This window comes from Pararge aegeria, chromosome 1, assembly GCF_905163445.1.
Source record: "Pararge aegeria chromosome 1, ilParAegt1.1, whole genome shotgun sequence".
Taxonomy (NCBI): domain Eukaryota; kingdom Metazoa; phylum Arthropoda; class Insecta; order Lepidoptera; family Nymphalidae; genus Pararge; species Pararge aegeria.
In genome coordinates, this window is record NC_053180.1 from 15,349,364 (window position 1) to 15,364,107 (window position 14,744).

The window sequence follows — 14,744 nt, forward strand, 5'->3', positions numbered from 1 at the left end:
ATTGAAATGTTGGGAACCTTTTTATCGAGTTTGACAGTCACATTAATTAGTCACAGTGGTTTTTTTACAAAGTTGCCTACTTGTAATACTACGTATGTTTAATATCAAGCTCCATTTACACTGTACAAGGCATTTTTGTTCTACGATTGTTATGGTTTCATTTTGAGTGGCTTATTTTAGTGTTCGCTATAAGTGGTGTGTTATAAATGTTATTTTTAAAACATTATGTAACTTACCTACTCACCGTCTTTCCTTCACACTTTAATTTAAACTAACTTATTGGTCTGGTGGGTCGTTTGACCGATTTCGCAACACAAGGCTATGGTTTAGACTCCCGAGTCGGATCAAAAACTATTAGGAGATCAAAAATTCTCAGCACCACTCCGGTTTAAGCCTTCTGTTCCGGGTATACTAACTAACAGCGTGGAGATGTCTAAGCTTCTCTCCTTTAAGAGAAGAGGTCTGAGCCAATTTTATTACATTCTACAATAAATAAATAATTCATGATGATCATTATCTACTCGTTTCCGGCCGAGTAGGAGCCTCTTTCAGAATGATAAGACTACCTCGCTGGCCAAGTGCGAATTAGTCGACTTCAGACAGAAATTTCGGGCATGTGGGTTACCGCACGATGGTTTTTTTCACCCTTAAAGCAATTGATATTTAATGGCTTAAAACGAACATAACTCCGAATAATGTCTCCCCGAAAGAAATGCAGAAATAGGTACTCAAAACTGGGCTATCATCTATAATTTCTAGAAAAGTTGCTCATGAAACTTGCATGTTCCTAAAACTACGTACGTACGTTACGTACAAAAATATTGTTTTTGTAGAGTGTAAATTTAAAGTTTGTAGGTATATTAAGGGTCTAAATAATAATCATACCTTTCTTCTAAACTTTCTACCTACTAAAATGTATCCACTATTCAATCTGTATCTACTACCTACTCCGTCGAAAGAAGTCAATAAACCAGTTCTAACAAGTCATCACTTAATACGAATTACACAGGAGAATATTCATCAGTTTTCTGGTTGAGTTTGTTTGAATACAAATCAAGCTTCCCATTTCAATTCCCATGTCACGGTGATGCGTTGTCATAACAAAAAAATATATCCATGATCAGTCAGTTAATTGCGACTTATGTTTGAAGCTAATGACGTCATCTCTATTACTTCGGCGAATTCTAATTTCCAATTCAGTATGGAGAATTCGAACCAAAAAAAAATAAATGAAGGCACTTTTTACTTACGGAATGATTTCTAAAAAAGTTAGTAAACCACATGTAAATTTTTATTACGTAGAGCTATTTACTCCTAGGTGATATATAAATAGACAATCTTTTAAGGTCTATCTACGTATCTGAATGTTTATCAATGCAATTTATTCAAATTACCCATTCTATATAGATGTTTCTTATTCAAGAGATTAAACTTTTGAATGAAGTGTTTATGACCTGAGCATTGAAATACAACAAAGTTCTTTCTTAAAATGAACAACTCTTAATTGTTAAAATGATTCGAACTCTGATTCTCTAAATTTAAGTATCTTTTTTATAATATTAGCTGTTGTCCGCGTTCTTCATCCGCGTTTAGTACGGTTTTTTACAAAAATAAACGGTTCCCAAACCGTTTCTTTTTCTGGTATTAGAAGTTGACACTCTCCGTCCTTTCGACTAACACTATGCAAAAATCAAGTTGACTGATTACTTAATATATGCGTAAAAGCAGGACAAACATATAAACACACTTTCGCATTTATAATATTAGTAAGGATATGTGATTATTTATTATTAAGACCCAGATTGTGTTGTAGACGCAAGAAGCCTACACAGGACACGGGTCTCCTCTCGCAATGATAAGGGCAGTCCACCACGCTGACTGTGTGCGGATTGGTGGACTCCACACACATTTGAGAACATTATAGACAACTGTCAGGCATGCAGCACCGTCGAAGCAAGTGATATTTTAATTGCTTAAAACGCATGTAACTAAGAAGAGTTGCGTGCTGGAATTCGAACTCGGCCCCCTCGAAGTGAATTCGTAGTTCTACCCACTGGGCTATCACCGCTATTAGAAATAAATAACAATAATTAACATTAAAATCAAAAATCTAATCTTTAAAATTAAAATAACAGTGATGATTGTTATGATGATAGGGTCCATTGTTTGATTTGATGAGAATGACGATAACGTCGGTACATATTAAGTTTAAAAGAAGGCAAATCTGCAACTAAAAACATATTTCTTTTATTTCTTTGTATTTCAGCTAGAGCAGCAGATGTGGGTGCACGCTACGTTCGCTTCAAACGGAGTGTGTCGAATAGCGAATTATTTTACTACGAACGTCAACACCGTGTCAGTGTTATTTCCTTAGAGGTCTGTTTCTATAAGTCCTATGGTATATTATTAATAGAGCTATTTGTGACAGAGCTCGACGGGGCTCTTCTACTGACATGCTTATTTCTACACGAAGTTGTATTGCTGTGTTCCGGTTTGAGCATGGTTGACGGTGTAATAACGGGCACATGAGGCTTAAAACCTACGCCTCAGGTTGATGGTCACAGGACGGCACTATGCAAGACGATAGTTTTGATGTTGTTTTGAACCATAACACCATGTCCTCTCAAAATCTAAAAACATATTTTCAGATCCTCTAGCACTGTAAATCTATTAGTAACATCACCGCGCAAGTAATAATAATAATAATAATGAGTATGACGATGAGTAAAACGTATATTTTCAACATTTTATAGACTGGCTTGTTATATTGTTAAGTCCTACAATTTTAAAGACATTTCAAATAATATTTTCGGTAGATACTTATTTAGATAAACTTGAAATATATATATATATATCTTTTCTATGTTTTTCCCTTTTACACCATTGGTTGCCTGGAAGAAATCGCTATGTAGCGATAAGGCCACCAAATTGTACTCTCTTGATATGTATTTATATCTCTGTAGCTACTTTTTTTTCTTTGGTGTACAATAAAAGTGTATTCATTCATTCATTCATTCAAAAATCTTTAAACTGAAATTCAAAATAAACTAAACGTTACAGCAGTTTCCATGATTTTTTTTTTTTTATTTCACTACAACTTAGCCCTTGACTGCAATCACACCGGTTAGTGATAATGCAGTCTTAAATGGTAGCGGGCTGACCGGTTCGGGGTATGTCACCCCAATCTACGCGGCATCGTACCAGAAATCGCTTGGTGGCACGTCTTTGTCGGTAGGGTGGTTACTAGCCACGGCCGAAGCCCCCGCGCCAGACCACACTAGAGGAAATTCGGAAATTATAAATTCCCAAATCCGATCCCTGATGTGAGCCGCTCTCGGTCCCTCAATGTAAAATTCATGAGCCAAGAATGTTGGTGACCTACACAAACCAAACCTTTTCGTCGTCTTTTTTATATAATAACAAATGAATGTTAGCCTAGTTTACAGTTAAATACGAAACGATGTAATAAAACCGTTCATACATTATGAATTTTATGAGATCATTGCGGAACCTCCATTATAATTATAACCCGCTGTTAAACCTTCTTGTTCATTATTGGCAAAGGGCATTGCAACCGGTTAATTAAAATCGAATTTTGGACGAGAGGCGGCTCGGTGGGCGTCTACTTAATAACCGCGAAAAACATAGTGCGTAATATTTTTTTCATATCTCATGCCATTAAAGTTCCGGTTTACGCTAGGTATAAGTGGACTAAAACTGCATTTGAAGCTCTTGTGCATAAAAATGTAGGTAATTTTTGTATGGCTTTCATGTTTTTGTTCTTGACCAGCCATCTTTATTACACAATATCTACACCGACCACATTGTCACAAATAAAAAACTAGTTTTATACAATGCAGAAAACGTAACATTACAAACGTAACGTAACAAAATGTAACATATCAAGGGTTATTTGATAGAAAGCTGTGTGGTTTTTTTTTTTTTGCTATTTGGAAGAAAGAAAGAAGCATGTTTTATTCCTTTTAATTAAGGAAGGATTTACTCACAATAATAGTAGCCGTTTAAGATTCCACGCAATCTAAGTTAATTTTTCATAAACAAATGTTATCAAATACTATACATTTGTCAGGTGGGCCATTTGCTTGGTCCGTCAATTTTTATTAGATACTAAAAAACCAAAATTTTTAAGTTGGATAAAAATAGCGTTATTTAAGACGCTATTTTCTCTTAGTGAGTATGAATTCTTATCCAAATAAATAGTACATCTATACAGTATTCTTAGACTTGAAATGTTTACTATATTTGCTCTTCATAGTAAATAATAAATATCCAATCAAGAAGAAATCATACACAACCAACGAAGAAATTAATTCACCGAGCCGAATCTCGAGCTTGGTCGCTGATTTTGTTCGTATTGTGTTACGAAAATTCAGCTGCAAACATTGTTTAAGAAATTCTATAGTCAAAGGCAGTAACGTAACTTAACTCTTTTTTACTTTTTTTCTAATTTAAACCCGTGCGAAGCCGGGGCGGGTCGCGAGTTGTCACATAAAAAAATAATGTTTAAACCATGAATTACATACACCATCTCGTTGGTACAGTGGCCTGATCCGCGTATGGACAGTGGGCTAGTTTTTTGAAGACTCGTAGAGTAAGCACTACTTTTACATAAACTTTCTATAACATTGGTTTTATCATTATCATAAATTACCGACCCTCTACGAGGCTTGGGTTTTCTCTAAGACTGAAGGGTTTAGGCCATAGTCAACCACGCTCGCAAAGCACGTATTGTACACTTTACACGCCTTTAAAAACATTATGGTAAACTCCCGGGCATGCAAGTTACCCTAAGATGTTTTCCTTCACAGTTAAAGCAAGTTATTTAATTTTTTTTTAACACAACTGCAAAAAGTCGGAAGTGCATGCAACGAATCGAACTTGGTCGAAACGAAGGCCAAAGTCCTCACCACTAGGCTATCACTCTCCAACATTGTTGCAACTTCTTCATATAATATCGAACCAATCAAAAAAAATTATAATCGTCATAAGTTTTTGGAGGGGATGTTCTGCCCTTTTCTCGCAGAACAAATATTTGTATGGACCTCCTATTATGGCGTTATAGAACCATTACACCAAGGTCTTGTATTGCTATCTCTGTCAGATCAGCAATATTAAAGCTCTCATAACATTGTTCATTGTTGTATTTTAATTTAGTTTTTACTGTTTGTCATAACTTAAGCCTATTTAATATTGATAATTTAAATAAAAAATGATTGACACGCAAAACTGGTAGACATGTCAAATCAATTTTATCAGTATTAAAAATCAAACATTATAAGAAGTAGCATTTGTAGCATACCGTACCTTCCTACTTCGTTTAATATGAAGAATATTATTTTGTTTGTATAATAAAATGAATAACGAAATAATAAGTAATGTTGTGTTTCAGAAATGGCGACATTTCGTATAAACAAGTTTGCAGTTCAAATTCAACTTCACGCGAGGATCTACTTAAGACGTAATTAAGTATATTTACCTTGTATTCGGGTCGTTATTATTGTTACACTATTTTTATTTAGTTATTTATTTGAAACTAGTTTCGTGTTGGTACAATTGGCTCCTGCTCATTATATAACAACCCTCTAACATAAGGTATAAAATTTAAGTCCAAATCCAAACACCCAACATATTTCCTAAATTTAATAGAACAATTCATACGAACCTCTAACAGTGACATATCGCAAAACTTGCACGTTAATTAGGATAATATTTTAGGAAACAACGACACAATTTCCCGTAATTGGAAAACACCGCTCGGAGAATAAGTAGCTTGGTCGAGATCAAAGGGCGCTGCGCGGGCGCATATCACACTTCATTTGACACATCATTCATTATTCTATAATATGGTTCAGCACCAATTATTTGTTTCGCATTTCGCACTTTATAGGTGGAATATGGAATATAATTCATGGAATACAAAGAACTTTACATATTAACGAACTTTTCGTATCTCGTTTTCCTAACTCACTAATTAGACAATATTTTAGGTCACAACGACATAATGCTTTTATAATAATAAATAATTAAAACCACCACTCAAAGAGTAACTCAACCGAGATCAAAGTGCCTTGCGCGAGAGCATGACGCGTTTTATTTAACAGTTCATTTATTTTAAACCAAATACCTACAACGTTCGTAGGTATCGTCTTACACTGAGAAACGTTTTTTTTAACCCTTTTAAATCTTATTTTCTAGTTCTCCTTTATGACAAATTTACTTATAATAAACATTCGCTAGCCCTTGCCTCTGTTGATCAGTAAAATAAAATGTTTTACTGATCAACTGCACGGCTAGAATGGGCAGGAGACAATTATGTCCCCGGGGAAAGGATATAAATTTATGTTCTCCCACAGCTTTATCAACTCACAGAGCACTGGTGCACAGTTGGAAATAATATCCAAATAATATATGTGTATTTATAAACGGTGGTAAACTTCTCCTATTCTATGTCCCAGTGATTTAGCAGGTGGGCACGTTAAGTATATCCCTAGTCAGGGGATATAATCGGGGGATATATTTTTTATCTCCCGCCCATGCTAGCCCTGCCGAGGATCATTTCATTATCGTGAGAATAGTTGTCAGTTTGATTTGCTAAAATAAGCAAAACAATTCTTGTGCAATTAATTCATACACGGCAGAAGTTAAACTTCTGAAAACTAGCCTCTCTGGTTTTGCAGAGGCAATGGTATTCACATTCGGAAACCCACTTGCCCGTATGACCGCTGTACTTAAAAAAACAAATCATTTCTGTAACGGGCTTTAAGCTAGATATGCAATAAGAAGTACGATTTACGGAAATTAGCTCCAATTATTTACGTAATCTAACTAGAGGGAAATGCGCAAAACGTCAGTCACCTGATTGATATATACGCCGAGCGGGGTACAACATTCAGTTGGAGCTAAAGTCGTTACGGTTTGCAGAAGGTTGGCAGATTAGTGGACAACAAGGTTTCTATGACCAATGCGAAGTCATAATCCATCTCTCTATAGCTTTAGAGCAAAGCTTGCGCTTAACAAAAAGCGATGAAAATAGGAACTTCGTAGAAATTTTCACACATGGACTTGTTCCGCGTCCGCCCACCTGGTGGGGGGTCTATTAGTGCTGCTGTTTAAGCTTTAGGGTGACCACTATAGCACATTTGGCCCACGAAGTCCAACGGTCCTCCGAGCTATGTGCCCCGCCCATTGCCATTTTAGGTTTCTAACTCGCTGATTCTTAGCAGTAACTCTGATCCTTCTGGGGTTCTGTTCATTCTAAGCATAGCTCACTTCATCCGCTAAGGAATTGTGACAAAGGTTTCAGAATTATTAGGTTATACTACTGCGGAAATTGTTATACACGAGATTTTTTAAATTTACTTTTTTTATAATTGGTGAACTTGACAAAACCTCGGAAGTTTGCTCTTGCAAAAATATAACATTATTTCCCGAAATATTTGTTTTTAACTTTCCCGGGTGGCGTTTAAATCTGTTTTTCAATTTGGAAATAGTTGCTTGTTACGCCTTTTTTCCAGTAAGGATAATTTAGCACCTTTTCTCAAATACCTGCTTTACCAAAGTAAATAAAATAAACGAAAGAAATAGAACTTCCTACCAAATTAAAAAAGAAAATACTTCTAACAAAAATATCGAAAACTTAGTAATCTTTTAAAGTTCGATATTTCGGTCTTTTAAATAGTCGCTAAGTCCTGACCGTAAAGCAATTACAAAAAACCAACTGCGATTTTAATCGTCAAACCGCCCACATGTTGCACCTTATTTTTAAACTTACTTTCAAGTTGCGTTGTTTACAAAATAGTAACAAAAGGGGAAAGCTATTTTGTGCTAGTACAGGCGAGCATAAATAATTTTACTGCGCGCGGAAATCGTCGGACATCAAAGGTGGTTGACAAATGGATGAACGGATAGCTCATCGTCATCATATTATCAACAATGGACTTCCACTGCTAGACATAAGTATTTTTTAGGGAGTTCCAAATTACACGGTCTTGTGACACCTCTGTTTAGGCTACCTGGGACTTGTTTGACGTGGTCTCCACCACACGCTGTCAGTGAGCAGCATTTTTGATGCGGATGTACCTCAATGACCAGATTGCCACAAGAGCTCGAAACTCTTTGAGCATTGTCGATAATTCTGGTGCTTCTGCAGTTCTTTCCGATTTGATCCGTAGATATTCTTCGAGCATAGCTTTGTCAAACGCCGCTGAATAAATCGCTTTCTTATCAGGTCAGAGACCAAGTTTCTGATATATATGTGACATTGGGATCTTGCACCCACACCATTCCATTTTTTGAATGCACATGGAAGTTTGACAAATAAATGGTAGGTAGTATGGCTTACTTGCACACACCACAAATCTATCGATTGAGCTGGTTATACACCAGAAGTTTGCAGTTAATCAAACTTTTTCTCTTCCGCCGTGCCTCGTCAAGCATCTGTCCAGGACCTGTTAATAATCAGAGCCAAACTGCTTCGTTATTATAGTAATTGGCTTATATTATTATTGTAGTATAGCAATTAGATTATCATATTATCATGGATTAGAAAGAATCCTATATTCCTCTCCTCTGCGAGAGGGGGGCAGGAACCGAGCAGTAGTACAATTAGAGAGAATGATGAAAAATAAGAGTTATCTCTATCTTATTCCTTATTCCGATCAGTCATCCGTACACAGCAGTGGTACATTAATAATTAAGCTGACGATTTGGCTACAATATGCAACGCATAGATGCCAAAATTTTATTGCACATCAACGTAATAAGGAAGATTGTCTACTAATTGACGTTAATGCATGAAATATTTTTTTAGAAATTTTTAACTTCATTTATAAGTAGGAAATCCCATTAAATGGGTCAGTGTTTTTCACAATATCCTGTTTTCTTGAGGAACATGAACCTAGAAATATTGTTACACAACTTCGCTATTTTAATCTTTTCCATAATAAAATCGTATGCATACTTTTGTATATACGTTCGTGCACCTTAATCTATACAAAGTTTGAACCAATTTGGACTAAATTTGAAAAAAAATATTATATTATATTTATGCTTTTTATTTTTACTTCAAACAATAAAAAAAAACGAAAATACTTCAAACTACTTTTAAGTAGCGATCTCTGCCAAGCAATCTTAGTATTAGTGGCAGACACAAACAATATTGAGAAAAAATTGGGAAAAATTTAATAGTTGTTAAGTTGGACATACATAAAAGATTATTTATTTAATTTTAACGGGGTTTTGTTTTTATCTTAAATTACTTACGATAATTATTTTTTCCTATCTAATTGCTTTTTAACAGATAATGTTTTCATACATTGGATATGGCCAGCTCGGAGGACCAACAAATGCGAAGACTTTTCAATACTACGATATGCTCAAATATATTGTAAGGAGACTTCTAGCAATGAATTTCATTCAAGAAAACTCGTTCTATGATTAACATTCCTCCTAAAAGGCTATGAAAATCAAGAGAAACTGCGCAATATGAAATGTGTTAGTATAAATCAACAGGACGTGACTATTTGGAGAGTTTGAAAGTTAACCTTAGTGTTTAGACAAGAATTGTTTTAAACAATGCAAGCTTGTGTAAACCGAACAGAAATGACATCCCTTTGAGCGTGCGCCTTGGACTAGCTACGGAGAATGTAACTGAACTAGCTGGGAAGACCCGATGTTGACCGTAGAATGTATCACAGATTCCACTAGTATAAGCAGCGAGTTCTTCATCACTCAGAACAGACTGGAGATGTTCATGTTAATGACAGTTAACGTGTTCGTAAGCAGGCAATTAGTTTTTCATTAAAACATAAAAAAATCAAAAAAAGCTTAGTAATCGCTGATACTTCGGCCTTTGTGAGGGGACCGAACTCGCTCCCCGCATGCTCCTCTAATTGCGGAGGAAATAAAATTACGGAGGTGTGACTCTAATTACGGTGAAAGAAGGAGTGTTTGTTCATATCTCAGAATTCGCTATAATATTCTCAGAAGCGTGTGAAGCGACGTCTAGAGGTCTGGTATCTCTCTATATTCTATGTTTATACATGCACACCGCAGGAAGCGTTGTTTTTTTAATTATTTTACTGATTTACTCACCGTGTTAAGTTTACGCAAACTGCCTACCTACTTCAAGTCTTATCTGCTTTCGCTTTCATAAGCATCGCTTCTTAGATTAGCTGAAGCTAAGTAGGTGAGTATAATATTAAACAATCAGTGTCATCATAGGCAACATGTTACATGACACGACTACTGTTTGGTAATTACTTTGTTCTTTGTATGTGACAAAAGCTGGGTCAAAATTACGTAATGTTTAAAATTTTAATTCTATATTGTGTTGCGCCAATGAAAATAAAAACAGAATTCCTATTTAACCTGGGATTTCTTTAACTTACGCTGGTAATATCGGTCCCGTAATATAATTGGACCAAACTATTGGACTCATACTAATCAGTTCTAATACGACTCTACAATTACTAATCCTGAGTTAGTAATTTAACCCTCCAATGTTGGTGGGTATATTAAATACCTATAATTATTATCGAAAGTTAGGTTAGGTTAGGTAGGTTAGGTAGGAAATGAGTGAGAGAGGTATCTCACTCATTTCCTACCTCACTACTGCCAAACGTCCCGTCAGCCCAGCGTGAGAGACCTCTCCTTCAGCTGTGTACTGTTTTGCTGTGTACTTATCACCGATGATGCTCATCACAGTAAATGAGAACAGTAGGTTATTAGATACTCGTATGTTAGGGCTTTTGACTTTAGGATGAGGTGCTACCATAGTGTTTAAATTGTTTTATTTTATATTGTTTTCACTATTGAACAACGAGGCGTAAAGATATGCAGCCTTACGTATACTTAAGGGCGCATATACCCTATGGACACATACAAAGCGCTTTGCTTCCTCGCTTCTAAAACGCATCGCTAATATCCCGTTTTCTTCACCGCGTCCCAAGTCCCTTCCCTTCAATTGTGAACAAACATTTTCTAGGCGAGCGCACTCCACTTTAGGCTGCATGATTTTTTTAATCCACTACAAGTTAGCCCTTGATTACAATTTCACCTGCTGGTAAGTTATGATGTAGTCTTAGATTCTAACGGGTTAACCGGTTAGGGGTATGGTAGTCATATTTAACCCTAGACGGTTTTTGCGCGATACCGTACTGGAACGCTAAATCGCTCAGCGTGCCGCTCTTTCTTGGTAGGGTGGTAACAAGCCACGGCCAAAGCCTCCCACAAGACCAGACTAGAGAAAATTCAGAAATAATAAATTCCCAAATTAATCCTGCCGGTTTTAGAACCCGAGACCGCCTGAACCACAGCGCTCACCACTGCACCAGGCAAGTCGTCAAAAATCTCTTACGATCTTTAATTATCACTTACCAAATTTAACAGGAGCCGCGCGCTATTCTATATATTTAAAAAAAGTTACTATTTTTCCAAAGTCCTACATGGTCCTTTTTTATACGGTTTTTTTTAAATACACTTTTATATTACCTGATACTATTTTAAATTTATTTGAAAGCTATAGCACAAGAAAGGACGATGCCAAAGCCTTTTTTAAATTGTCATTAATGTATATTATTTATGTTCTCTGTACCCCAACTCTACCCTGAAAGTTGCATTGGTTGTGCAAGCGATAAATTGTGTTTTGTTTTTACACCAAAAGCAAACAAACACGGTCTACGTAAACAATTTGTTATTTACATTAAAGCCACTAGATATTTATAGATAACCCAAAAAGTAGCTAGCTATTTTTGCCTTGAAATCTCTAGTAGTTCTACTTCATGAAGCTTCACTTCATTGCGTTGAAATTTTATAAATTGTAGAGCGGAAATGTGACGTAGTTGTTCTTATTTTACTATGCTACGTTATATTTCATATTTTGTAGCTAGTTTATATAATAAGCCATCATCATCAACATCCTCAGCCTATGAATGTTCCACTACACGACTAGCATAGATAGGGGATAAAAATTTAATACATAAATAATCCCCTATATAACCCCTGACAAGGGATAAAATTTACTTTCCCATTCTGAAAGTATCGGAGAAGATTAACCTTTTGTCCTTTCCCCGTGGAGAAATATGTTCCCTGCCCATGTTAGCTGTGCTGTGTGTGTGTGAAACTCCTCATAAGTCCTCATAAGAGAGAGGAATTGAACGCTTAAACCGTCTACTCAGCTCCAATGCTGATTGGCCCGTTTAAACGATTATTATCACATGATAGTGATAATACTAAGTATATGGGTCTGACGGCTTTTATGCTCTCTGTGGGAAGGACAAGTCTCGTACTGAGAATTCATTTTCCGAAAACCAAATAATTTTGCCCGAACCGAGTACCAAATCCCAAATTTCTTTGGCCGTTTCCAAACATGCCGATCACTTGATCATTAAGTAACAATAATATAAAATTTTGAGGTTATGTTAAACCTAAATATTGTTATTGTTTCTATATTATGTGTGTTTAACGAAACATAGCTTAGACGACTAGAATGGGAGGCATCAAACGAGTAGCAGGAAGCAGCTGAGCGCAAGCGACACAAGACCTTGGAATTTGGAACTTCCAACAAAAGTTCCTGCATTGGGCGACCATTAGTTGGCATGATGAATATGTTTAACGAAACATGGCTTAGACTAATAGACTGGAAGGCATCAAACGAGTCGCAGGAAGCCGCTGAGCGCACGCAACACACGACCGTGGAATTAGGAACTTCCAACAAAAGGTCCTGCATTAAGCAACCATTAGTTGGCATGATGAATATGTTTAACGAAACATAGCTTAGACTACTGGACTCGTAGGCATTAAACGAGTCGCAGTAAGCGCACGCGACACAAGACCGTGCCTGCAGTGGATGACCATTAGTTGGCACGATGAATATGATGAATCATAATTTAGCCATTTGCACTGACAGTGCTTGAAGACCGAACTCTGCGAGCAATGCTGATTGCCAGTATTTGCATGGTTGCCAGTGCAACCATAGTGGGCCTTCTTTCCATTACAAATTAGCTTTTGACTGCAATCTCATCTAGGAGTAACCTGTATGTGGCAGTTATATCAAAACCCAAACTCCTAATCGGTTTCTACGCGATATTCTACCGGAACTTTTAATTGTTTGGCGGCGCGTCTTTGTCGGTAAATAGACACGCCTGAAGTCGGGACACCAGGCGAAATGTAGTGATAGAGCTTTTTGTTACAGAGCTCGTCCGTAGAACTACTACCGCAATGCTTATTTCTGCCGCAAAGCAGCATTGTTGTCTTGTGCCGGTGTTATTACTGGCAAATGTAATTTTTAGGGTATTTCTGGCATTGCAAAATGTTGCTCTGTATAAAGGCGATGATTTCTGACCTACCAGACCTTTCGACCATAAATGATCATCATACAAAGTATCTCTCATATTTATTTAGCGGGTAATAAAGAGAAATATCTACCTTGTGAATCCCGTAGCGCAAAATGCAAAACAACAAACATAAAACGAGTCTCAGGAAGTGAATGGAAAAAATAGCCACGAGACCGCGAGTTTAGAAATCCATACAAAATACTCCTGTCTAGTAGAAGATATCGGTTGATGATGATAATGATGTAATTTGCTTAGTCTGGCCTTGTGTGATATATTACTATGTTAGTTTTTTTTTTATTGAGGAGCCCTAAAACTATTTATATTAATAGAATTTTTAAGGAGCCGCTCAACTTGCTTATGTCACATGAGCAACTTTAACTAGAAAAAATAAAATAGGTCGCTATATTATAATATTACATTATTAGAACTACCTCGTCGAAATGCATCGTTAGTCTAGTGGTGATCATGTTCAATTACATATCACGAGCTCCCGGGTTCGATTCCCAGATCGGGACAAAAAAAGGAAAAATCATATCATAATAAATCGTTAAATCCCAAAAGCGCGGTTAAGACCATCTATAAGTGGCTTGGCTTTGGCCAAGCAAGTAAGCAAGCAAGCACGTTAAAAAACTGATGATAACCATGTTGATGGTTGATGATACCAACAAAATACCCTTCTAAGTTTTTTTACGGGATTTTTACAATAGATACGTTATAAGTACTTTTGGAAACCTCCCAGTTCAAGAGTTAAGCAGTAGGTAGTTTCATTACCTAAACAGTACTAAAGATTCAAATTTGAAAAAAAAAATACTATAAATTCTGGATTTTACTCAATATCGAATAACTAGCAAAAGATATTTGAATAAAATTTTAACACACTGATAAACCAACCTGCATTGACAGACGGAATAATATTTTAAATAAAGTGAAATTATTTAAGTTCCGCGGAAAAACAGGAAATCTATAACGCTGCCAACAGACAAGTAATGCAATAAAAAACCTTTTCTACTGTAAATATAACTGTAAATTATAACGGAGGCATATTTTAAACACGTACACTTGGAAAATAAAGTAAATAAATACATAATACATATTTAAGTACTAACGTGTATAAATTGTTTACTTACCACCAGTTACCCATGACGGCCTCTACCAGGAGCAGTAGAGTGCACAAAACTTTCCAAAAAAGCTTCATTGTGCTTTAAAAGTTCCAAAAAAAGCATAAAAAATCTCCAAAATACCACTTCACAACACCGAATAAAACAATAACCAAAATATGAAAATCATTTCGAAAAAAGAATTCAAACCACAGAACTGAACAAAAACATAACACAGAACAATATTGAAAAATAAAAAAAAACTTTAAAACAAACTTTTCCAAAAGTTTTG

General features: G+C 36.0%; 1 protein-coding gene across 1 annotated transcript in view; it reads right to left on the minus strand.

The window, feature by feature from the left end:
* LOC120634990 (protein Wnt-1-like) overlaps positions 1-14,536 on the minus strand; it is an 88,150-nt gene extending 73,614 nt beyond the window's left edge. The window contains exon 1 of the mRNA XM_039905926.1: positions 14,483-14,536. Coding sequence (XP_039761860.1) covers positions 14,483-14,496 — 14 coding nt within the window. The 5' untranslated portion in view covers positions 14,497-14,536. The remainder of the gene's footprint in view (positions 1-14,482) is intronic.
* Positions 14,537-14,744: the final 208 nt, after the last annotated feature.